This window comes from Taeniopygia guttata, chromosome 9, assembly GCF_048771995.1.
Source record: "Taeniopygia guttata chromosome 9, bTaeGut7.mat, whole genome shotgun sequence".
In the NCBI taxonomy this organism is placed as follows: domain Eukaryota; kingdom Metazoa; phylum Chordata; class Aves; order Passeriformes; family Estrildidae; genus Taeniopygia; species Taeniopygia guttata.
Window position 1 is genome coordinate 3,337,418 of NC_133034.1, and position 22,299 is coordinate 3,359,716.

Here is a 22,299-nt window from a genome sequence, read left to right on the forward strand (position 1 = left end):
GGACCATGAGGTGACATTTGGAAAGCTTGGTTCAAGCCCATTCTTTTGAACATTCCTTAAAGTTCCTTTCAATTCCCTGACGGGCTCAGTGGACTCTCCCAAAGCGCAGTCACCGGGAGTGTTCTCTGGTGGTGCAGTGAAAATTCCTCCAGTGTGAAGTGTTGAGTGGCAGGAGCTGGAATGGTACCTTGGGGCCCAGGAAATGCAGTGCAGGAAAAGGAAACATTCCTCTCTATGCTGTTTAGAAGATTCCAGGAAATGTGTCCCATGAAATCTGGAGCTCTGGATGTTTTAGGTTTGCATTGTGGCCTCTGTTATATTTTGTGTCTCCACTCTGCAGGCCTGACTGGCTACCCTCTTGCCAAGAGGTTTTCTCCGGCAAGTCCCTTGATGCTCCTTCCCTCCAAGCTTCCCATCCCAAAGAGCTCTCCTTCTACCAAGCCAAGCCAGGTCTCCAGCGGAGAGCAGGAGAAGGGGAAAAATGTCATCAGCTGGGTTGAGGAGAGTAGAAAACCACAGGGACTGATTTCAGATGGAAAAGGACATAAGGTAAGGAGACCAAGCATAGTCCTGTGTGGTAAATTTTCAGTTTCTGTGCTGTTGGCAGGGCTCTGAGACCTTTACCCTGACAGGAACTGACCCTTTCACTGAGGTTTGGAGTGGTCCTGATTTGGCACTTTAGCTTGGCCAGAAATTATGGGATGCTCAGGATGGGTGTGAGTCTGCCCCTGCTGCCTTCACCTCCCTTCCTGGCCATGGCATGGAGGCCTGGAAGAACTTGGGCAGGCTGAGACCTTGCAGAGAGCTGCAGGACAGGGAGCTCTGCTGAACTCCCTAAATGCCAGTGAGCCTGAGATGATGGAAGTGTGGGAGCTGGAGAGCAGCGAGCACCCTGAGAGCTCAGCAGCATCTGGGCTCAAAGGCTGCTGGGGAACTGTAGGAGGGAAGGGCAGCAGCAGAAGCAATGAGGGGCTTGAGAAAAGCAGGGTTTGACATCCTGCAAAATGGCTTTGTGGGGACTTGTCTGGAGATCAGCACTGCCTGTTAGGTACCTTTAGGAGCAGGGAGAGATCAGTGATCTAAACCCACTCCTGTGCCATCCAAAAATGCCAGTGGAGCCAGTGGCACCCAGAACTTCTTGATGCCACACATGTGGATGGCAGTTTTAAATGTAGCCACACTTGCAGACTGAGTGAGTGTGAGGAGAGAGGTGTCAAATGTGTGACATAGTCTCTCCCTCAGCAGTTCCCTTTGCATTGCCCATCCTGGGCCAAGTTGCCCCATCAGTCTGACTTGTCCTTTCCTGCCAGGTGTCACCTAATAGCATGGCTAAATGTCCTGAGGCATGAATGGGGGCAAGGCTGGATGCTTGATCTGAGCACTGTGGTCTACTCTTTCCAGGCTTCCTTGCTGTATACCCCTGGGGGAGAAGTGAAGAAGGGGTCACTGGGACTACCTCTGCTCCCCCCAATACGCAAGGCAGGAAGTCTCCCTGTTGGCAGTGCTGCAGGGTCTGTGCAAAGCTCTCTCCAGCTGGATTTCCAGGAGTCCCAGGAGATGAGGTAAGCCAAGGTGTCTGCTGCTCCAGGGGGCTGTTCAGCTCACTCTTCGCATCACATGTTGTTATTTTGCACTGTTAGCTGTCCCATGTATTTAGGCAGACCTCTGTGTATTCAGCATTTTGCCCATCTATGAAGGGCCAGCACAATGTCAAACCCAACAGCAATGGCCCAAGAGCAGAGGTGGTGGTGGGGAAGACGAGGCAGGGCTTCAAAGCACCTCAAGATGGGTCCTCTGCTGGGCTTGGCTATTATTTCACCCAGAGCGTGGCCAGTTCTGTGCGACAACAGCGACTGAAAGCTTAATGACAATTAATCAGCCTTGCATCTTGTTGTGCATCTTTATGTGTTGCCTTTCCTCCTTCATCTGTGACCATGCTAAGAAGGTTTGCCTCCTTTCATGGCACACTCATTGCCTCCCTTCTCTTTCTACCTCCTCATTTGTTCCTTTGTGCTCCATTTCCTCCAGGCCAAGACCCAGCAGCAGTAGCCAAGAGAAGAGCTCTGACCATGCAGGTAGGTACAGGGCATGTCTGTCCTGAAATGACCATTGGAATCTGGACCATGAGGTGACATTTGGAAAGCTTGGTTCAAGCCCATTCTTTTGAACATTCCTTAAAGTTCCTTTCAATTCCCTGACGGGCTCAGTGGACTCTCCCAAAGCGCAGTCACCGGGAGTGTTCTCTGGTGGTGCAGTGAAAATTCCTCCAGTGTGAAGTGTTGAGTGGCAGGAGCTGGAATGGTAACTTGGTGCCCAGGAAATGCAGTGCAGGAAAAGGAAACATTCCTCTCCATGCTTCACATGGCTTTTCTCTCCCTGCAGCCTTTCTAGAGTCAAAATTAGTAGAGCAAAGGAAGGAATTTAGCATGAAATAACAAATGTTCCCACTCCTTCCTCCTGCCCTTGAAGCAGAAAACCTTTTCCAGGGGCACTTTCTGAGCTGAAGCCTTTGAGGAGTGAAGGAGGTTCATGGACATTGCCTGGTTTTGCACTGGCAGAAATAGGGAAAACTCCTAGGACAGAATTCCTTTGGAAATCTCTTCCCCGGCTCTCTCTGTCTGTGTCAAAGTGGCAGGCTGAGGCTGGGGGAGGAGATGCCTTCTGCCTTGTCCTCCCTCCCTGCCTTGCCTGGTCCCTGACAAGTGGAATTGTGCCAGACAAAATGCGGTCTCTGGTGCATCTGGGTCAGCCAATGCTTTCAACTTGAAATCTTCCATGACACTCTTGTTGTTCCTTTGCTATCTCTGGGCCTGCAATGATCGGGGAGGTGAGACTTGAAGAAATAATTCTGCTGGTGCAGAAAAAGGGATCAGATCCCCTGGTCTCAGGGTTAATTCTGCTAAATCCTGGGCATGGCCCCTTTGTAATGACTCCTTTATTGCTGATATGCAGCTGGAATGCCTAATGCAGCTGTGGAGAAGTATTGCTCACTAAGTAAGGTACCTTTTTTTCTGGACTGGAAATGACTTGTGTCATTAATCCTTACCTGTCTCACATTTATTACTGACCCAAGCACTCTACTGGGTGAAGGAATCCAGGCTTAAGACAGGCATTCCTCTCGTGCTGCTTGGCTGCCATATGATTTTCTCCTCTGTGTAGCCATGTAAATGATTAGTTCTTTTAGTTCTGACAGGTCTGTTGGAGAGTATTTAAGAATGACCTGCTCTCTGCAATTTCCTTTAAGGAAATTTGGAATTGTCAGTATTAGCCAAGATCAGAAATGTTTTGAGGCAGGTCATGTTTATGTTGGGTTTGGCTGTCTCTGTTTAAAAGAACACAGAGAATAAACCCCAGTAACAAGTTAGTAGTGCAAAAGTGGAACTTTTGGATGACCACTTTGTTCCCTACAAATACCAGGTCACAGAATACTGGGCACATCTAATGGAGAGAGCAAAGCTTCTATTGCATCTAACATATGGGGCCATTGTTTGTGTCCCAGCACTTCCTTTCATGTAAAGAGTAATATAAAAACTCCCAAAACTGCACAACCCGACCTAGAATTGAGTGATATACAGATACAAAGGCCTTGAAAACTACTTTTGGAAACAATGACTTCCTTGCCAGTGTCAGATGCTAGAGATCATGGTGAAGTTCCAAGTGTTTGGAAGGAAAGGCATCCTGTAGTAGGGGGAGGCAAGGGGCAACATATGAAGTAGTAGAACCCTTCTGTCTTGGCTTGCCAGCTCCATATTGTTCAGAGAAATTAAGCTGCTGCTAGTTTCATGAAAAATAAAAAAACAACCAAGCTTTTCAGTAACTAAAATACACTTTGAATTCCTCACCCATTAGAAGGGCTGTCTGTAAAGGCGTGAGTTCAATGAACTCAGTTCTTCTCTTGTACCTGGTCTACAGGTTGTTCAGAGTCTATACCAAAAACCCAGAGGACGAAGGAAAAGAGCTCTCAGTGTAAGACAGGCCCTGGGATGCCTCTGTTCCCAAGGAAACTCCCTGAGCCGTTGGGCCTGGAGACTCATGTGCCGAAGCGCGGCCTTGGCAATGGAGGTCTCGGCCCCCGGCCGGCTCAGGGGGCCTTGGCCCAGGAGCCTCAGCAGAGGCCACCGAGCAGCGCTGGCCCCAGGGTCACTGCCGGGGAGGACAAGGGGAAGGCCGAGCATGGCTCAGCCTCACACAGAGGTGAGGGGGGAGCTGGGCCGCTCTCTGGTGGGAGGAAGGCTCTTGTGGCAGCCCAGAGAGCCTGTGCACATTGCCAGGGAACAGCTGTGCCCTGCATGTGCCCTGCAATGAGCTGTGCTCTGCCAGAGCCCCTGGAGCTGTAGGGCTGCTCAGCCGTGGGGCAGGGAGAGGAGCAGGAGGGTGCATGTGCAGCTGAGCCATTCCTGGGAAGCACAGGGCTCTGGGCTCCTGCTGTCCCAGGGCAGCCCAGAGGCCAGGCTGTTCCTGTGGCAGCCCTGTGCCAGTGGGTCAGGGCTTTCCCCTGGCCTGCTCCAGGGGCTGCCAGCAGGAGCATGCTTCCCTGTGCAGCTCTTTAGAAGTTTCCAGGAAATGTGTGCCATGCAATCTGGAGCTCCAGATGCTTTAGGTTTGCACTGCAGCCTCTGTTATATTTTGTGTCTTCACTTTGCAGGCCTGACTGGCTACACTATTGCCAAGAGGTTTTCCCTGGCAAGTCCCTCACCACTGCTTCCCTCCAAGCCCTTGCCTCCCATCCCAGAGAGATCTTCTTCCATCAAGCCAAGAAAGACGTATAATGAAGAGAAAGAGAAAAGCCAAACTAGCACTGGCTACACAGATACCAGAAGAATAAGCCAGGAGCTGAGCTCAGATGGAATAAGTTGTAAGGTATGGAGGCCAAGATAAATCTTGTATGGTAGATTTTCTGTAAAGTGCTGTAGGCAGAACTTGGAGACCTTTTCCTGTGGTGTGAGCCCAGGGAAGCAGCTGAGCCAAGGAAGAGCTCAGCTGGACACTGCACTTCAGGCTGCCTTTGCAGTGGGTGTGAAGTGCAGACTTCATGTCCTCAGCATGTGTCAGTAACAGGAGAGGTCTTGGAATGGTTTCTGGGCTGTGTCGTGGTTCCTCCTCTGTGTTATGGCAGAGAAAACACCAACTAGTAGTCAGAGCAGCTAAAATTGTCCACTCTGGAAAAGAAATCCTTCTCCATTTAGTCTCCTACATGTATCTGTGGACTATCTCTATGTCTCAGAACATCTTGATGTCCAACATGTGGATGCCTGCGTGGAATGCAGCCACTGTTGCAGAGGAGTGAGCGTGAGGAGAGAGGTGTCAAATGTATGACATGGTCTCTCCCTCAGCAGTTCCCTTTGCATTCCCCATCCTGGGCCAAGCTGCTCCATGAGTTTGACTGTTGTTTCCTGCCATGTCTCAGTTGAAAACATATCTAAATGTCTTGAGGCATGAATGGGGGCAAGGCTGGATGCTTGATCTGAGCATCTGCTCTATTCTTTCCAGGCTTCCTTGGTGCACTCCACAGAAGGGGATTTGAAGAAGAGGTCACTGGCACCACCTTTGTTCCCCCCAATACGCAAGGCAGGAAGTCTCCCTGTTGGCAGTGCTGCAGGGTCTGTGCAAAGCTCTCTCCCGCTGGATTTCCAGGAGTCCCAGGAGATGAGGTAAGCCAAGGTGTCTGCTGCTCCAGGGGGCTGTTCAGCTCACTCTTCTCATCTCATGCCGTGGTTTTCCAAAGTGTCCCATGTATTTAGGCAGACCTCTGTGTATTCAGCATTTTGCCCATCTGTGATGGGTCAGCACGATGTCAAACCCAACACCAATGGCCCAAGAGCAGAGGTGATGGTGGGGAAGACGAGGCAGGGCTTCAAAGCACCTCAGCACAGTCCCTCTGCTGGGCTTTGCTACAGATTCCCTCTGAAATGTTTGTGCTGCCTTTTGGAAGTGTTTTGCATGGGTCTGGATCCTGCAGGCCTTTGAGTGTTGTGATCTGTGAGTCTTAAATTCTGCAACCATGAGAATAGGCTTGGGCAAATATTGGCTACTGGAGCAGTGTTTGCAAATTCAGGTGCTGTTTTCTGTAAACATCAGGTGTCATTTCTCTGTTTCTCGGCCTCCATTGTGAAATGAGATCCCAGATAAGTTTTAGGGTATAGATTTAAAATCTACTTAATGATTCATATTTTGTTCTGGGCTTAAGATCAAAGATGGCAAGGTGCTAAAGAAGAGTTACAGGACATTACCTGATGGAAAGATAATGGCTTGGATATGTGTGATAATATGTAGCTGTCCAGCTGATCTGAGTGATGATAATAATAAAGAGGAAGCCACAGAATTATCATTCCAATTGATAATCTTTGGTAGGGCTTTGAACGTGCAATCTGAGTATTCTTCCCTAGCAGCTAGTTGGAAAGAGCTATTTTGTTCTGGAAAGAGCCAGGAGGTGTAATATCATTCTCAGGAGACAGCAGTGCTCTCACCACATGTAGCACAAGGCTGTCACTGGGGTAGCACGAGCAGGCAAAATCAAGCTTTGGCAGCAGTACAAAAGTTGCTGCCCTGCATACAGACTCGTGTCTCAGCTCAGCAGCTCTGGCTGCTTCAGAGAGGCTGTAGGAGCCACGTGGCTCCAAAAGGAGAGTGAGCAGAGTAGGGGCGTTCTGATGCAAGCTAAAGAAGGCCTGCTGTGTTTCAACCAGAGCTTGGCTAGTTCTGTGTGACTACAGCAACTGAAAGCCTAATTAAAATTAATCAGCTTTGCATCTTCTTGTGCATCTTTATGTGTTGCCTTTCCTCCTTCATCTGTGACCATGCTAAGAAGGTTTGCCTCCTTTCATGGCACACTCATTCCCTCCCTTCTCTTTCTACCTCCTCATTTGTTCCTTTGTCCTCCATTTCCTCCAGGCCAAGACCCAGCAGCAGTAGCCAAGAGAAGAGCTCTGACCATGCAGGTAGGTACAGGGCATGAATGTCCTAAAATGACCATTGGAATCTGGACCATGAGGTGACATTTGGAAAGCTTGGTTCAAGCCCATTCTTTTGAGCATTCCTTAAAGTTCCTTTCAATTCCCTGATGGGCTCAGTGGACTCTCCCAAAGCGCAGTCACCGGGAGTGTTCTCTGGTGGTGCAGTGAAAATTCCTCCAGTGTGAAGTGTTGAGTGGCAGGAGCTGGAATGGTACCTTGGGGCCCAGGAAATGCAGTGCAGGAAAAGGAAACATTCCTCTCCATGCTGTTTAGAAGATTCCAGGAAATGTGTCCCATGAAATCTGGAGTTCCAGATGTTTTAGGTTTGCATTGTGGCCTCTGTTATATTTTGTGTCTCCACTCTGCAGGCCTGACTGGCTACCCTCTTGCCAAGAGGTTTTCCCCGGCGAGTCCCTTGATGCTCCTTCCCTCCAAGCTTCCCATCCCAAAGAGCTCTCCTTCTACCAAGCCAAGCCAGGTTTCCAGCGGAGAGCAGAAGGGGAAAAATGTCATCAGCTGGGATGAGGAGAGTAGAAAACAACAGGGACTGATTTCAGATGGAAAAGAACATAAGGTAAGGAGACCAAGCATAGTCCAGTGTGGTAAATTTTCAGTTTCTGTGCTGTTGGCAGGGCTCTGAGACCTTTACCCTGACAGGAACTGACCCTTTCACTGAGGTTTGGAGTGGTCCTGATTTGGCACTTTAGCTTGGCCAGAAATTATGGGATGCTCAGGATGGGTGTGAGTCTGCCCCTGCTGCCTTCACCTCCCTTCCTGGCCATGGCATGGAGGCCTGGAAGAACTTGGGCAGGCTGAGACCTTGCAGAGAGCTGCAGGACAGGGAGCTCTGCTGAACTTCCTAAATGCCAGTGAGCCTGAGATGATGGAAGTGTGGGAGCTGGAGAGCAGCGAGCACCCTGAGAGCTCAGCAGCATCTGGGCTCAAAGGCTGCTGGGGAACTGTAGGAGGGAAGGGCAGCAGCAGAAGCAATGAGGGGCTTGAGAAAAGCAGCGTTTGACATCCTGCAAAATGGCTTTGTGGGTTCTTGTCTGGAGATCAGCACTGCCTGTTAGGTACCTTTAGGAGCAGGGAGAGATCAGTGATCTAAACCCACTCCTGTGCCATCCAAAAATGCCAGTGGAGCCAGTGGCACCCAGAACTTCTTGATGCCACACATCTTAAATGTAGCCACACTTGCAGACTGAGTGAGTGTGAGGAGAGAGGTGTCAAATGTGTGACATAGTCTCTCCCTCAGCAGTTGCCTTTGCATTCCCCATCCTGGGCCAAGTTGCCCCATCAGTCTGACTTGTCCTTTCCTGCCAGGTGTCACCTAATAGCATGGCTAAATGTCCTGAGGCATGAATGGGGGCAAGGCTGGATGCTTGATCTGAGCACTGTGGTCTACTCTTTCCAGGCTTCCTTGCTGTATACCCCTGGGGGAGAAGTGAAGAAGGGGTCACTGGGACTACCTCTGCTCCCCCCAATACGCAAGGCAGGAAGTCTCCCTGTTGGCAGTGCTGCAGGGTCTGTGCAAAGCTCTCTCCAGCTGGATTTCCAGGAGTCCCAGGAGATGAGGTAAGCCAAGGTGTCTGCTGCTCCAGGGGGCTGTTCAGCTCACTCTTCGCATCACATGTTGTTATTTTGCACTGTTAGCTGTCCCATGTATTTAGGCAGACCTCTGTGTATTCAGCATTTTGCCCATCTATGAAGGGCCAGCACAATGTCAAACCCAACAGCAATGGCCCAAGAGCAGAGGTGGTGGTGGGGAAGACGAGGCAGGGCTTCAAAGCACCTCAAGATGGGTCCTCTGCTGGGCTTGGCTATTATTTCACCCAGAGCGTGGCCAGTTCAGTGCGACAACAGCAGCTGAAAGCTTAATGACAATTAATCAGCCTTGCATCTTGTTGTGCATCTTTATGTGTTGCCTTTCCTTCTTCATCTGTGACCATGCTAAGAAGGTTTGCCTCCTTTCATGGCACACTCATTCCCTCCCTTCTCTTTCTACCTCCTCATTTGTTCCTTTGTCCTCCATTTCCTCCAGGCCAAGACCCAGCAGCAGTAGCCAAGAGAAGAGCTCTGACCATGCAGGTAGGTACAGGGCATGTCTGTCCTGAAATGACCATTGGAATCTGGACCATGAGGTGACATTTGGAAAGCTTGGTTCAAGCCCATTCTTTTGAACATTCCTTAAAATTCCTTTCAATTCCCTGACGGGCTCAGTGGACTCTCCCAAAGCGCAGTCACCGGGAGTGTTCTCTGGTGGTGCAGTGAAAATTCCTCCAGTGTGAAGTGTTGAGTGGCAGGAGCTGGAATGGTACCTTGAGGCCCAGGAAATGCAGTGCAGGAAAAAGGAAACATTCCTCTCCATGCTGTTTGGAAGATGCCAGGAAATGTGTCCCATGAAGTCTGGAGTTCCAGATGTTTTAGGTTTGCATTGTGGCCTCTGTTATATTTTGTGTCTCCACTCTGCAGGCCTGACTGGCTACCCTCTTGCCAAGAGGTTTTCCCCGGCAAGTCCCTTGGTGCTCCTTCCCTCCAAGCTTCCCATCCCAAAGAGCTCTCCTTCTACCAAGCCAAGCCAGGTCTCCAGCGGAGAGCAGGAGAAGGGGAAAAATGTCATCAGCTGGGATGAGGAGAGTAGAAAACAACAGGGACTGATTTCAGATGGAAAAGGACATAAGGTAAGGAGACCAAGCATAGTCCTGTGTGGTAAATTTTCAGTTTCTGTGCTGTTGGCAGGGCTCTGAGACCTTTACCCTGACAGGAATTGACCTTTCACTGAGGTTTGGAGTGGTCCTGATTTGGCACTTTAGCTTGGCCAGAAATTATGGGATGCTCAGGATGGGTGTGAGTCTGCCCCTGCTGCCTTCACCTCCCTTCCTGGCCATGGCATGGAGGCCTGGAAGAACTTGGGCAGGCTGAGACCTTGCAGAGAGCTGCAGGACAGGGAGCTCTGCTGAACTCCCTAAATGCCAGTGAGCCTGAGATGATGGAAGTGTGGGAGCTGGAGAGCAGCGAGCACCCTGAGAGCTCAGCAGCATCTGGGCTCAAAGGCTGCTGGGGAACTGTAGGAGGGAAGGGCAGCAGCAGAAGCAATGAGGGGCTTGAGAAAAGCAGGGTTTGACATCCTGCAAAATGGCTTTGTGGGGACTTGTCTGGAGATCAGCAGTGCCTGTTAGGTACCTTTAGGAGCAGGGAGAGATCAGTGATCTAAACCCACTCCTGTGCCATCCAAAAATGCCAGTGGAGCCAGTGGCACCCAGAACTTCTTGTTGCCACACATGTTAAATGTAGCCACACTTGCAGACTGAGTGAGTGTGAGGAGAGAGGTGTCAAATGTGTGACATAGTCTCTCCCTCAGCAGTTCCCTTTGCATTCCCCATCCTGGGCCAAGTTGCCCCATCAGTCTGACTTGTCCTTTCCTGCCAGGTGTCACCTAATAGCATGGCTAAATGTCCTGAGGCATGAATGGGGGCAAGGCTGGATGCTTGATCTGAGCACTGTGGTCTACTCTTTCCAGGCTTCCTTGCTGTATACCCCTGGGGGAGAAGTGAAGAAGGGGTCACTGGGACTACCTCTGCTCCCCCCAATACACAAGGCAGGAAGTCTCCCTGTTGGCAGTGCTGCAGGGTCTGTGCAAAGCTCTCTCCAGCTGGATTTCCAGGAGTCCCAGGAGATGAGGTAAGCCAAGGTGTCTGCTGCTCCAGGGGGCTGTTCAGCTCACTCTTCGCATCACATGTTGTTATTTTGCACTGTTAGCTGTCCCATGTATTTAGGCAGACCTCTGTGTATTCAGCATTTTGCCCATCTATGAAGGGCCAGCACAATGTCAAACCCAACAGCAATGGCCCAAGAGCAGAGGTGGTGGTGGGGAAGACGAGGCAGGGCTTCAAAGCACCTCAAGATGGGTCCTCTGCTGGGCTTGGCTATTATTTCACCCAGAGCGTGGCCAGTTCAGTGCGACAACAGCGACTGAAAGCTTAATTAAAATTAATCAGCCTTGCATCTTTATGTGCATCTTTATGTGTTGCCTTTCCTCCTTCATCTGTGACCATGCTAAGAAGGTTTGCCTCCTTTCATGGCACACTCATTCCCTCCCTTCTCTTTCTACCTCCTCATTTGTTCCTTTGTCCTCCTTTTCCTCCAGGCCAAGACCCAGCAGCAGTAGCCAAGAGAAGAGCTCTGACCATGCAGGTAGGTACAGGGCATGTCTGTCCTGAAATGACCATTGGAATCTGGACCATGAGGTGACATTTGGAAAGCTTGGTTCAAGCCCATTCTTTTGAACATTCCTTAAAGTTCCTTTCAATTCCCTGACGGGCTCAGTGGACTCTCCCAAAGCGCAGTCACCGGGAGTGTTCTCTGGTGGTGCAGTGAAAATTCCTCCAGTGTGAAGTGTTGAGTGGCAGGAGCTGGAATGGTACCTTGGGGCCCAGGAAATGCAGTGCAGGAAAAGGAAACATCTTCTCTATGCTGCACATGGCTTTTCTCTCCCTGCAGCCTTTCTAGATTCAAAATTAGTAGAGCAAAGGAAGGAATTTAGCATGAAATAACAAATGTTCCCACTCCTTCCTCCTGCCCTTGAAGCAGAAAACCTTTCCCTGGGGCACTTTCTGAGCTGAAGACTTTGAGGAGTGAAGAAGGTTCATGGACATTGCCTGGTTTTGCACTGGCAGAAATAGGGAAACCTCCTAGGACAGAAAGTCCTTTGGAAATCTCTTCCCCGGCTCTCTCTGTCTGTGTCAGAGTGGCAGGCTGAGGCTGGGGGAGGAGATGCCTTCTGCCTTGTCCTCCCTCCCTGCCTTTCCTGATCCCTTACAAGTGGAATTGTGCCAGACAAAATGCAGTCTCTGCTGCATCTGGGTCAGCCAATGCTTTCAAGTTTAAATCTTCCATGACACTCGAGGCATATGTACCTTGCTGCTCTCAATCCCAATCTCTGTGTTTTATGAAAGCTCTGCAGTCTGGAACCTGTCTTGCCTGTTGCCCACAATTATGTTTTTGGGGGCTTGAAGTCTTCCAGTGATTTACATGAACCTTTGCTTCCATTACCAGGCCTCCCAGTGAGCCAGGCCAAGGAGCTGGATCATCCCACCAGTCCTGGTTTTATGAGTGACAGTGACCTGAGGGACAGCTCTGGAAAGGTAAGGGGTGAGCACAGGGATGAGCAGACTTCCTTTCCAGTGGCTCTTTAGTGCTTGGCCCAAAATGTCACTGGAAATCATCATCTTCCACCCCTTGGGAGATGGGGATGGGGATTATCTTGGGAATCTATTGGACAGCTACAGAGCAATTGCTTGGCTATTTCCTGTGGTGCCAACCAGGGTCACTGGTTTGGGGATGGTGCTAAGGTCATGCCAGAAGCATTCTTTATGTGCAAAGGCTCTTTTAGAGAAGTTCTGAGTGGCAGAGCAAACTACCCATCAGTGAACGTGGGAAAAGTGCATCCTCCGAAGCAGAGAAGCAAAGGTTCTAATGTTGAGTGTAAGCAAGGCTGCAAAATAAAATGGGAGAGTTTGACTTTTCCAGGATACCTTTGTGGCTGCATCTCACAGCCCTCTCCTTCTCAAGTTTTCTGCTCATGAACATCAGTGTTTCTGCAACTTGTTTTCACATGAATCCTCCTTTTGGTCTCGCGGTCTCAGAGCCCAAGTCCTCCAGAGCCCTTCAGAGCCGAGTCCTTCAGAAGGCAGGAAGGGAGAAACAGCTGCAATTCCTGGCCATGAGTGTTAAGCAGCAGCTCATTACCCCTCCTTCCGGGGTATTGCACATGGTGTTTATTCTCCTGCCATGGCCTGTAGGAACTGAACTGCCTGCTCACTGGCCATGTGAGCTCTTCATCTGCCTTGGGGCACTCCTATGACTTTCATGCTTCAAGCAGGCCTTCCTGACAGAGGTTGCAGTGGCAGCAGTAGAAGGTTATGGCACTGAAGTGTTTCACCTCACTGTGTGTAATTGCCAGGGTGAGGATGGGAGACCTTCCTCTGAAACTATTGGAATGTCTATGGAGCTGCACTGAAGCCTGTGGCACTCTGTGGACTCTGTGCTCCTGATGAGATGATGTGTTTGGTTTGTGTGTCTCTGCTTACAGTCTGTGATGTATTTCCATTGCACCTAGATCCGTCCTGCACTCTGCAAGTTGGCTCAAAAGAGCTTGGAGCGGAAGAAAATGGAGCTTTTGAAGAAAGAGTTGGAGAGAAGGAGACTAAATCAAACATCCTTGCTACTTCCTCCTCAGCCAGTTGAGCCTGGGGATGCAGCTGAAGCAAGTAAGTGGTGGCTACACTTGTGGTCCTTTCTGACCACTTGCTTGCCCTTTGCACAGTGTTGCAATCAGACTGGGAGGCTGTTTGGCTTGCATTTGGGTGGAAGCTTGCATAGGATTTATTTCTGTTTCCCAAAGAAAAATACAGAAGCATGAAGTGTCTTGCCCATGGCCTCGCTGAGTCAGTAACAGAATATCAGCTTCCCACCTTCACCTCTGAAGTCTTTCAGAGTAGAAAATTCTGTCTTGCAAACTACACTGGGGCTTCAGACTCTCTCCTGGAGAGCAGCCTCCAGGGAAGGCAAGTCCAAAAGAATGCTTTTCAACCAGGCTGCAACCTGGAAGAAACAAAGTCCAGCTCCTTCTGATGAAAACACCAGAGCTCCTCCTCCTGCCGCTCCCTGCTGAGGAGCTGGCACTGCTGAGCTGTGCTGAAGCCCCCAGCCAGTGCTGCTCTTGTAGCCCCAGGAGCAAGCAGCATTCCCGACTGAATCCCGGCCCAGGGCTCTGACTGCAGGGCTGGGAGCGCTGCCCCGAGGGCGGCAGCAGGGCCCTCAGGAGGCAGCACGCAAGGCTATCTGCACTTTCTTTTGGAAACTTCCCCTGACAGCCTCTGGAACAGGAAAACAGCAGCAAAGCAATACTGGGTCTTCCTTGTTTCTTAGGGGAAGCATCACTGCAGTTTGGTTTTAAGCTAGAAGAAGGTAGATTTAGATTATATATTAGGGAGAATTTTTTTTAAAATTAAAGGGGATGAAAAGCTGGAAGGGTTTGCCCAGAGAAGCTGTTGTTGGTTCATCCTTGAAGGTGTTCAAGGCCAGTTCACATGGGGCTCTGATCTAGATGAAGATGTCCCTGCTCATAGGAGTTGGACTAGATGGTGCTTAAAGGTGCCTTCCAACCCAAACTCTTCTGATATTCTGTGATTCTGTGATCACTGTCCACTGTTAATGTGCCATTGTTATTCTTGAAGTTCTTTGGGGTAACAGAGATGTTACCCACCTCCGGCAAGTTTCCTGGCGCTTTCCATTGTCACCCTGCCCAGCACCCTCCACTTACAAGCTCCTTTTTAGTCCCTGCAGGCTTTAGGCTACCACCTGTCGATGGCACAGCTGCTAGTGGGCAGAGAAAACACCCTGGTAGTGACTTGAAGAAGCAGGTTGTGAGGAAGCAGGACAACGTGCCCTTACTGCCCAGTACGTCCACCATGCATGGGGATGGCAGCTTCCCACGCAACTCCACAGGTAAGCCTGCTCCGTGGCAGCTTTTTCCCTGCACGGGTTTTACCTTGCACAAGGAGCACAAACTGCCTCCTGCCTCAGCCAGCACAGCTGGGACCTCAGGTTCATAGCCGTTCCTGAGATTGAACATCAAATCTACTTTGGAGTTACTCCAGCTTGGTCGTACTGTAGCAGTTGGTTCTAGAAATCCATTGGAAAGTTGAGCTGAATGAAATCGTGGTAAAGGCCTAAGCTCTGCCTTTTGCCCATCTCGGTAACTGGTGCCAGGAGGCTGCTGTGCCTGCAGGGATGAGCTGCAGGGCAGTCTGCCAGGGTGTGCTCACCATGCACCTCCGAGAACCACCAGGATCAGTTGTGCACTCACCATCTGGGCCCTCTGCCTGTGCTGCTGTCCAGTTCTGCAGCCAGCTTTTCTGCTCTCCCAGCAAGGGCTGGCTCTGCACGGCCATCAGCGGCTCGGTGCAGTCGTGCTGCTGCTCCCAGAAGTGCCCGATGGCTCCTCGCTGCCACCATCCCACGGGCTGCAATGCCAGGAGGGAACAAGCAGTGCCTCCTGTGCCACCCAGCAAACACAGCGGCTGTGTGCAGCAGATGACAGGCACGAGGGGCTGCCTGCTGCTCCCAGGCTGTTGGCTGCCTGCAGGAAACACCCAGCAGATAGTCCCTGGTGGCTCTTGTCTCTCCTTTGTGGGTAGCCTGCTGTACTGTGATCCCAAGTAGGGTGAGATAAGAAGAAGGGAGCTAGGAATGATATTTGGAATGCTCTTTTCTAGTGATGCTGCTTCCATGTTCAGAATTGACCAGAACTAGCCGGACGTGGCTCTCCATCCATAGTGACTCTAGATGTGTGTGTCTACATGCTTCTGCAGGGCCATCACTGATGTCAGTGGCTGGGTGTCAGTGACACCCAGATTAGCTCCTGTCTGAATATTTTTGATGTTATGGTCCCTCTGTACTTTGTGAGAACATGCAAGGTAGCCAAAAACCCTACACAGTCTAGAGTAGTTTGTCAAGATTCTGTGCAATATTTATACTCCAACATGTCTAAAAAGACAGCTCAAATGTATTCATCTACACATTAAAAAAAAAGCTTTTTAGTGTACGACATGAAATTTTTGATTGACAGTGCTTTTGATGACAAATGGGTTTCATAAGAAATGCATTTATCATCTGATTTTCCTCATACCTTGTAAATTTGTTTTCCTTACCAAAAAATTCAATTAAGGCAAACCCAGGACAACTTTTTATCAAGAGAGTGCATCTGCCAACAATTTGCATCGGTATTTGCATTCTTTTTTCCCCAGTTTTCATTTGGAAGGCTTTTTTATCAACCATCTAGACTGGAAATGGCAAGAGAAAGCTTAGGCATTGCACAGTATGCAAACACATCCATTTGATGACAAATAAATTTCACCTCAGCATCTTTGAAATACAGCCAGTGTGTACCTCTGAAAGAGTAAAGGTTCATGATGCTCGGAAAAGAACAAAATCCATAAATGACTCCCTTCCCAATAGCAGGCTAAATGTATGTGCACTCAGCTGCCTGCTGTCTAGGATATTTGAGGTCAGTGGACGCAGAGGCGCTGTCAGGTGGAAGGGTCAGGTGTGGCTGTTCCCTGGTAGCTGCTCCGTGGGGATTGAGCCGGGCCCAGCAGGGCTGGGTTGTTCAGGCTTGGCTCGGTGCTGTGGCCAGGCAGCTGCAGGTCTCTCCTCAGGGAGTTGCAGAGTGCCCCATCCTCAGGGCTGGGGGAAATCAGGGCGCTGAGACAAGAGAGGCACCTGAGGGGCTCCCTCCTGGCCGGCCAGTCCTGCTGCCGGCCCTGTCTGGCAGGGAGCGGGAGCTCTGCGGCCGCAGGAACTGCCGCTGGCTGTGGCACCTGTGGCACTCGGAGCTGGCGCTGCGGGGCCATGGGCAGGTTTAGCCTGGAGCTGTGCCCAGCCGGGGAGGCTGGGGGAAAGCAAGGAGCCCAAGGTGCCCGACAGCAGGGAAGCCTCTGCCCCAGTGCCCGTGTGTGCCCGTGGAGCCCTGGCTGGGAGATGGCTGCAGGCCGCTCCATGGCGGGGTGCCCCGCCCGGGGCTGCAGCGCCCATGGCCGACCCTGTCCTTACAGTGACCTCGGAGATGGCCGCTGGTGCCCAGCGCCGAGAGCAGCCGCGCCGTGGGACTGGGCAGAAGGACGCGGCTTTTGCAGACCCACAGCAGTCCTTGCAGGAGGCACTGTCCTTGCTCGGCAGCGATGACTGGTAAGAAAGGCCCCGTTCACTCTGCGTCCCTCTTAGCACTAAGGTAGGTTAGACGCGTGTCTTGCTGCTGCCTCTGAGCCCCAAGAGCCCAGAGGGCCAAAGGGCACTGGTGAAACCACTGCAGAGCAGTGAGAAGATAAAGATTTGAGAGCAGCCTTTTCTCGGCCTTGCTCTGCAGCAGTGCTCCAGCTGCAGCAGGTCCGTGCTGTTTCCTCGCTTTGCCTGCTGCTCCACGGGGCTGCAGAGGAAATCTTGAGGGAAGAGAGAAAGCCCTGGAACGAGATGATTTGCTGGCTGAAGGGAGAAGCAGGATGGCAGCAGTTTTGAGTGCAGGCTTGGGTGCCTTGGGCCACTGGCCCAGTGGGACTGAGGAAGATTCCTCTCTGCTCCCAGTGGTTTGACTGAGCTGCCAGCCTGGTCGTTTCAGAGGGTGCTGCCTAGCTCTTGGGTAGAGAAAAATCAATCTTTTTGGTACTTGCCTTTCAGGGAGAAGAAGGAGAAGGGACTCTGCATCATCAAACAGCTGGCTGAGTCCCATTCAGAAGTCCTGCTTTGTCGACTTCGTGAGATTTGCTTGGCAGTTACCAGCGAGGTGAGAACATTGTTCTGAACTGTCCCGCACACTTCATACACGGTAGAGTGTAGAGTAGGTATGTGCTTGCTCATCTCCCTGTGTGCTTAGGGTGTGCCTTCTCTGCCCAAGCTGTAATTCAACACTGCAAATTAGTCTGTAGACCTGAGCCTGTGTTCTCTGTTTCCTGTCTGAGTGCTTCAGCTAGAGGTGTTGCTTTTTTGAACAGGAGCACCCGAGTCTTTTATCTTTATGACTTGTGCCTTTATGGTTTGAAAGCAGCCCTTGCATTAATTTGCTTCTTTCTTTTTCAAACAAGAGGCCCTAAAATCAAAGCAGTTGATATTAGAGAAGGGTCAAGTAGCACATTTCAGTGAAATATATTTTTTATGCCTGCAGTAAGCAGGTCTGAGGGCAGAATTTGGTGCCAGAGTAAGTACCTTTCTGTGCTTGGGCTCTTCTGCTCTTACTGTGCTTTTTTGCTCCTCTGGACAAAGTGGGAGGTGTTGTGATTTCCCGGGAGTTTTGTCTAAGGCAACTGGTTTTCTTTTCAAGGTGATTCTTATGTTTCCCCTCATGACTTCCCCAGGTGACCAGCCTCCGGTCAAAGCTGTCTTGCTCTGCAATCGTCACTCTGGGAGAGCTGTTTGCACTCTTGAGGAAGGACATGGATTCCGAGGTGGATGAGGTTGCTCCGGTCCTTCTCCACATGGTGTGGAACTCCCCAGAGTTTGTTCAGAAGGCAGCCTGTCAGGCTCTGGGGATCATGGTAGAGAAGGTGACTCCTGCCCGAGCAATGACTGTTCTCATGGACAAGGGAGTCAAGTAGGTTCTTCTTCTTTTAGTGATATTCTTCACCTTCTCCTGTGTGGGTGGGGGAAGGGGTGAGAGAGAGAGACTGGGAATGGTGGGAGGGAAGGGTCCTGTATCCTGCATCTTCTGTGAACTCAGGGACTTGATTCTCTTATCAGCCTCATTTCTTTCCCCTTGTCACCTATTTCTGCCCTCCTGCAGCCTCTTTGCTCTCAGAATCACAGAACTGTAGAATAGGGGCAGTTGGAAGGGGCCCATCAGGACCATTGAGTCCAGCTCCTGGCCTTGCACAGAACAGCCCAAGGGTCACACCAAGTGCCTGAGATTGTTGTCCAAATGCTTCTTTGACTCTGTCAGGCTTGATGCTGTCACCACTGCCCTGGGGAGCCTGTTCCAATGCCCAACCACCCTCTGGGGGAAAAACCTTTTCCTGATATCCAGTCTAAAGTTCCTCTGACTCAGCTTCCTGCTGCTTCCTGGAGTTCTCCCAGCCTGTCAGATTTTCCTAGACGTGGTGACCGCTGGGGAAGTGAAAGTGCCTGCAAAGGCCAAGGGGAAAGCCTTGTGCTTTTTTTGGAAGAGGGACAATTGCAATTGCAGCTGTCAGCGCTGTTGGGTATTTTGCAGCGCTGGGAAAAACCACGTATCCTCATGATGCAATTAACGTGAGAAATACGGAGGGTACTTGCTGGGGCGTGCAGCACATGGGGGAGAATGTGCTGGGTGTGGCACAGCCTGCACAGCAGGTGCAGCTCCTGCCAAAAGGAGGCTTGTAGGACTGTCCTGGCCTAAGAGCTGTACTTTCAATTCAAACTGATGTTTCAGGTAAGCCTTGAGATGATGAATCAATTTACAGGCACCTTCACAGGCTGAGTGCAATGGGACAGCTGAAGCAAATGCTGCCTTAAGTGTTGGTGCTGGGCCTGATAGGTCCCAAGAGACAGTCTCTAGAACAGGACAACCTGGCTAAAATGCCTGCCACCCTTTCCTCAGCTTTGGAATAGGGTCAAAACACTCAGCTGTATCCCTTGCCAATCTTTACAAAAGACAGAGGCTGCATTGCTGGATATTGGCAACTTTCCGCCCTACAGCGTGTTTTTCCTGCAGCTGTTTTTTTCCAAAGGTCTGCAGATTTGGGGATGAATGGGTGGAAAGAGCCTCATCCTGCTGCAGCTCTGTGCAGTGGGGGCCGTCTGATGGGTCAGCATGAATTGTCCTTAATTTCTAAATAATTCATATGTATTCAATTCCTTTAATCTTTCTCAGAGTAAATACTGGGAAAGAAATGGAGTATCAGATAGTGCAGGGAGACTGAATTCCTCCCTCTTCCTTGCAGGCAGTCCTTCTGTACAATGCTAGCTTTGTGTTTATCTGAGGACAGAAGCTTCTACAGGTGTCTGAAGTTGCAGGGAGAAGCCAGGCCTCGTTCCCCCAGCAAGGACAGGGAGCAGGCTCTGGCCAAGGCCTGTGCTGCTCTTGCTCCTTCTCCCTGTGCCCAGCGTTTGCTCTCTTCTTCCCAGGAGCCGCTACGTCCAGGTGCGGAAGTGCGCGGCCGAGCTCCTCCTGTCCTTGGTGCAGAGAATTGGAGTCACGAAGCTGGCAGGCACAGCCAGGGCTGAGACACTGGCCCACGTGGCAGGGACACTTGCTCAGGACTGTCACCAGGACACAAGGTAATGATCTTCATTTCACCTCCTAAAACGGGAACATGGTTTTGTGTCTGGCTGTAAAAGGTAAAACTACAAAGGAGTGGAAACTAAAGGCAACATTAAGTTACCTCACAGTGTGGATAAGGGTCAGAGAACCATGGAATATGCTGAGTTTGAAAGGACCCATCAGGGTCATCAGGTCCAGCTGCTGGTTGTGTGCAGGACACCCCAAGAGTTACTCCATGTGCCTGAGAGCATTGTCCAAACACTTCTTGATCTCTGTCAGCCTTGGTGCTGTGACCACTGCTCTGGATTGCCTGGGGAAATGACTGTAGTGGGTAACCTGAGCTTGGCCACCAAGAAGGAGCACTGCCAACTTCCTGTGACTTGAAGGATTCTTTACTGAATCCAAAGAGCTCCGATTAGCCAGTCAAAAAGTTTTGATTGGCCTTCGGTGCAGACGATAAAGCCAACGTGTTGGCTAATGTTCATCACTGAAGGATCCCAAACATCTATTTCACATTAACTTAAGACTTCCCTAGAAATATCTCAGAGGTCTTTAGCCTATGTATTCAGTCTTTCTAAACTACTTCTGCAGCTTGGTAGAATGCTGTCATCTGTGGCTCAGTGACCTCCAAATTTCTTCTTGAAGAAATCTGTGGTTTCCTAGTGGCAAAATCAACCCAAACCACCAAAATCCCCTTACTTTGATGATGAAATTGCCATTAATAGCTGCCAAGGACACCAGAGCAACCATCTGCCCCTGCCCCTGATTATTCTATATAGTATAGAATAATCCAAAGCAAGCATGAGGTGTTTTGTTCTGGCTTCCCTGCCAGTGAAAGAAAGGCAAATTATTGTGCAATGGCAGCAGGACTGCTAATAGGCTCTGACAACGAAGCAGATGTGTTTTGCCTGTTCCCTGGGATCCTTTGATCCCACAGAAGCACACCCACAGTTTCCGAGTGAAATGGTATTTTTCTGTGGCCCCACATTCTCCTCTTGTCCCTTGTGTTCAGCTGACAACACTGTGCAGTGTCAAGTGAAGTAAATCTCCCTCTTTGCTGAGTAGCTAATGCCTTCTCTTGCAAGGATTGCACCTGATCAGTTTAAGCTATCAGCTGCTTCTGTTAACACTCTTCCTTTGTTCACTTTTCAATTCCTTCCTTCCTTCCTTAGGCATTATGGACAGGAGATGGTGAAGATGCTGCTGAATAATCCAAAATTGAAAAAGCTTTTGGAACAATCTCTTTCCACCCATGACCTGGAAGATATCCTGACAAGAATTAAGAAGAAAGTAAGCGCTTGGCAGGAGCAGTGTCTCCTTTGTGCAAGTATTGCCACTGCTAATATGAGATCCAACATACCCGATGTGACTTTACCTCATTCCTCTTCTGCTGCATCATTTTGCTCCTGGGAATGAGCTGTTAATCCCCAGCCTGTTCATCTGCAGACCACAGAGGAACTGATATTATTAGGGAAAAAGTGGGGTTTTGAATTCTTTGAATATCACAAAGGGGAAAGGGAAAGAGGAGAAAATGGGTTCACATCCAAGGGTAAGGCCCCACGGCGCTCTCCCTGCTCTGCCCCCAGTAAAGCAGTTAAGTGAGAATAGTGCTTCTGAGGATAACAGTGTCTTTGCAAAAGACACCGGAAGTAGTGGTGCCAAGAACATTTCCAAATATACAAAAGATGTCCAAGTCAATCCTGATTACTGCAATTACTGTCTGTCTTTTGGGAATACTGCCCTGCTGTCAAGCCCTGTGGAGCTGGAAGAGGCTTGGTGAATTCAACAGCATCCAGTGGGAAATAATTTGTTTGTTTGGGGGGGGATTTTATTCTTTTTATCTACATTTGAGAGGGGAGTGTGCCTTTGTGCAGGAGCAGGGAGAGTAAGTGTTGAACCAAATCAACTTCCAACACAGTGGGCCAATCCCCAAAGAGTCCAAATCTGCTGCTTCCATTGAGAACACTCGTTGCCTACCAGTTTGCATTATTCCCATTTATGCTCGAGACCAATGAATTTGGGATTTTAGACTGCTCTCACTGCTGCATGATAGCACCCATAACCTGCCTTGGGCTATTGTAAACAAAGAGTTGGCATCACTGAATCTCTGGTCCATTTATTTCTGTAAGTTAGGAAATGTTTCCCTAAGGCTTGGTAGCAGTGGTCCTGGTTCTAACTTGTGTTCTAACCAGGGAATTTCCAATTTTATATTCTAAAGATTCATGAGTTTCTTGATGTCTTTGTAGGGGATGGAAAACCAGAAGGCTGAACGGCCATCTGTGAAGAACCTGGCGAAAAAGGGGAGCGACGGCTCAAAGAAGCCCCAGGCCACATTGCCTTCTTGCAATCGGTACTTTTGTCAGATGGGAGCACTTTTGTTAGATGTGACAAAGCACATGACTTCTCCAGAATGATGTGTTTCCTTTTTATAAGACACACACCTCCCATATGAGGAGGCATTTAAACTTGGAAGTAGTGTCTCTCTTTCCCCACAAAGCAATGTGACCAGTGTGCCTTGGAAGCCATCTGAAGATAGATCAGATGCATCTCATCCTT

The 22,299-nt window shown here is 50.0% G+C and overlaps 1 protein-coding gene across 1 annotated transcript; it reads left to right on the top strand.

The window, feature by feature from the left end:
- Positions 1–10,629: 10,629 nt before the first annotated feature.
- On the top strand, positions 10,630–22,157 carry LOC121470454 (TOG array regulator of axonemal microtubules protein 2-like). Its single transcript, XM_041718223.2, has 11 exons — positions 10,630–10,634; positions 11,101–11,147; positions 12,009–12,097; positions 13,072–13,222; positions 14,292–14,462; positions 16,571–16,703; positions 17,190–17,295; positions 17,864–18,099; positions 19,608–19,760; positions 20,916–21,033; positions 21,990–22,157. Exons 1-11 carry the CDS (start codon positions 10,630–10,632, stop codon positions 22,155–22,157), a joined length of 1,377 nt encoding a protein of 458 aa, XP_041574157.2.
- Positions 22,158–22,299: the final 142 nt, after the last annotated feature.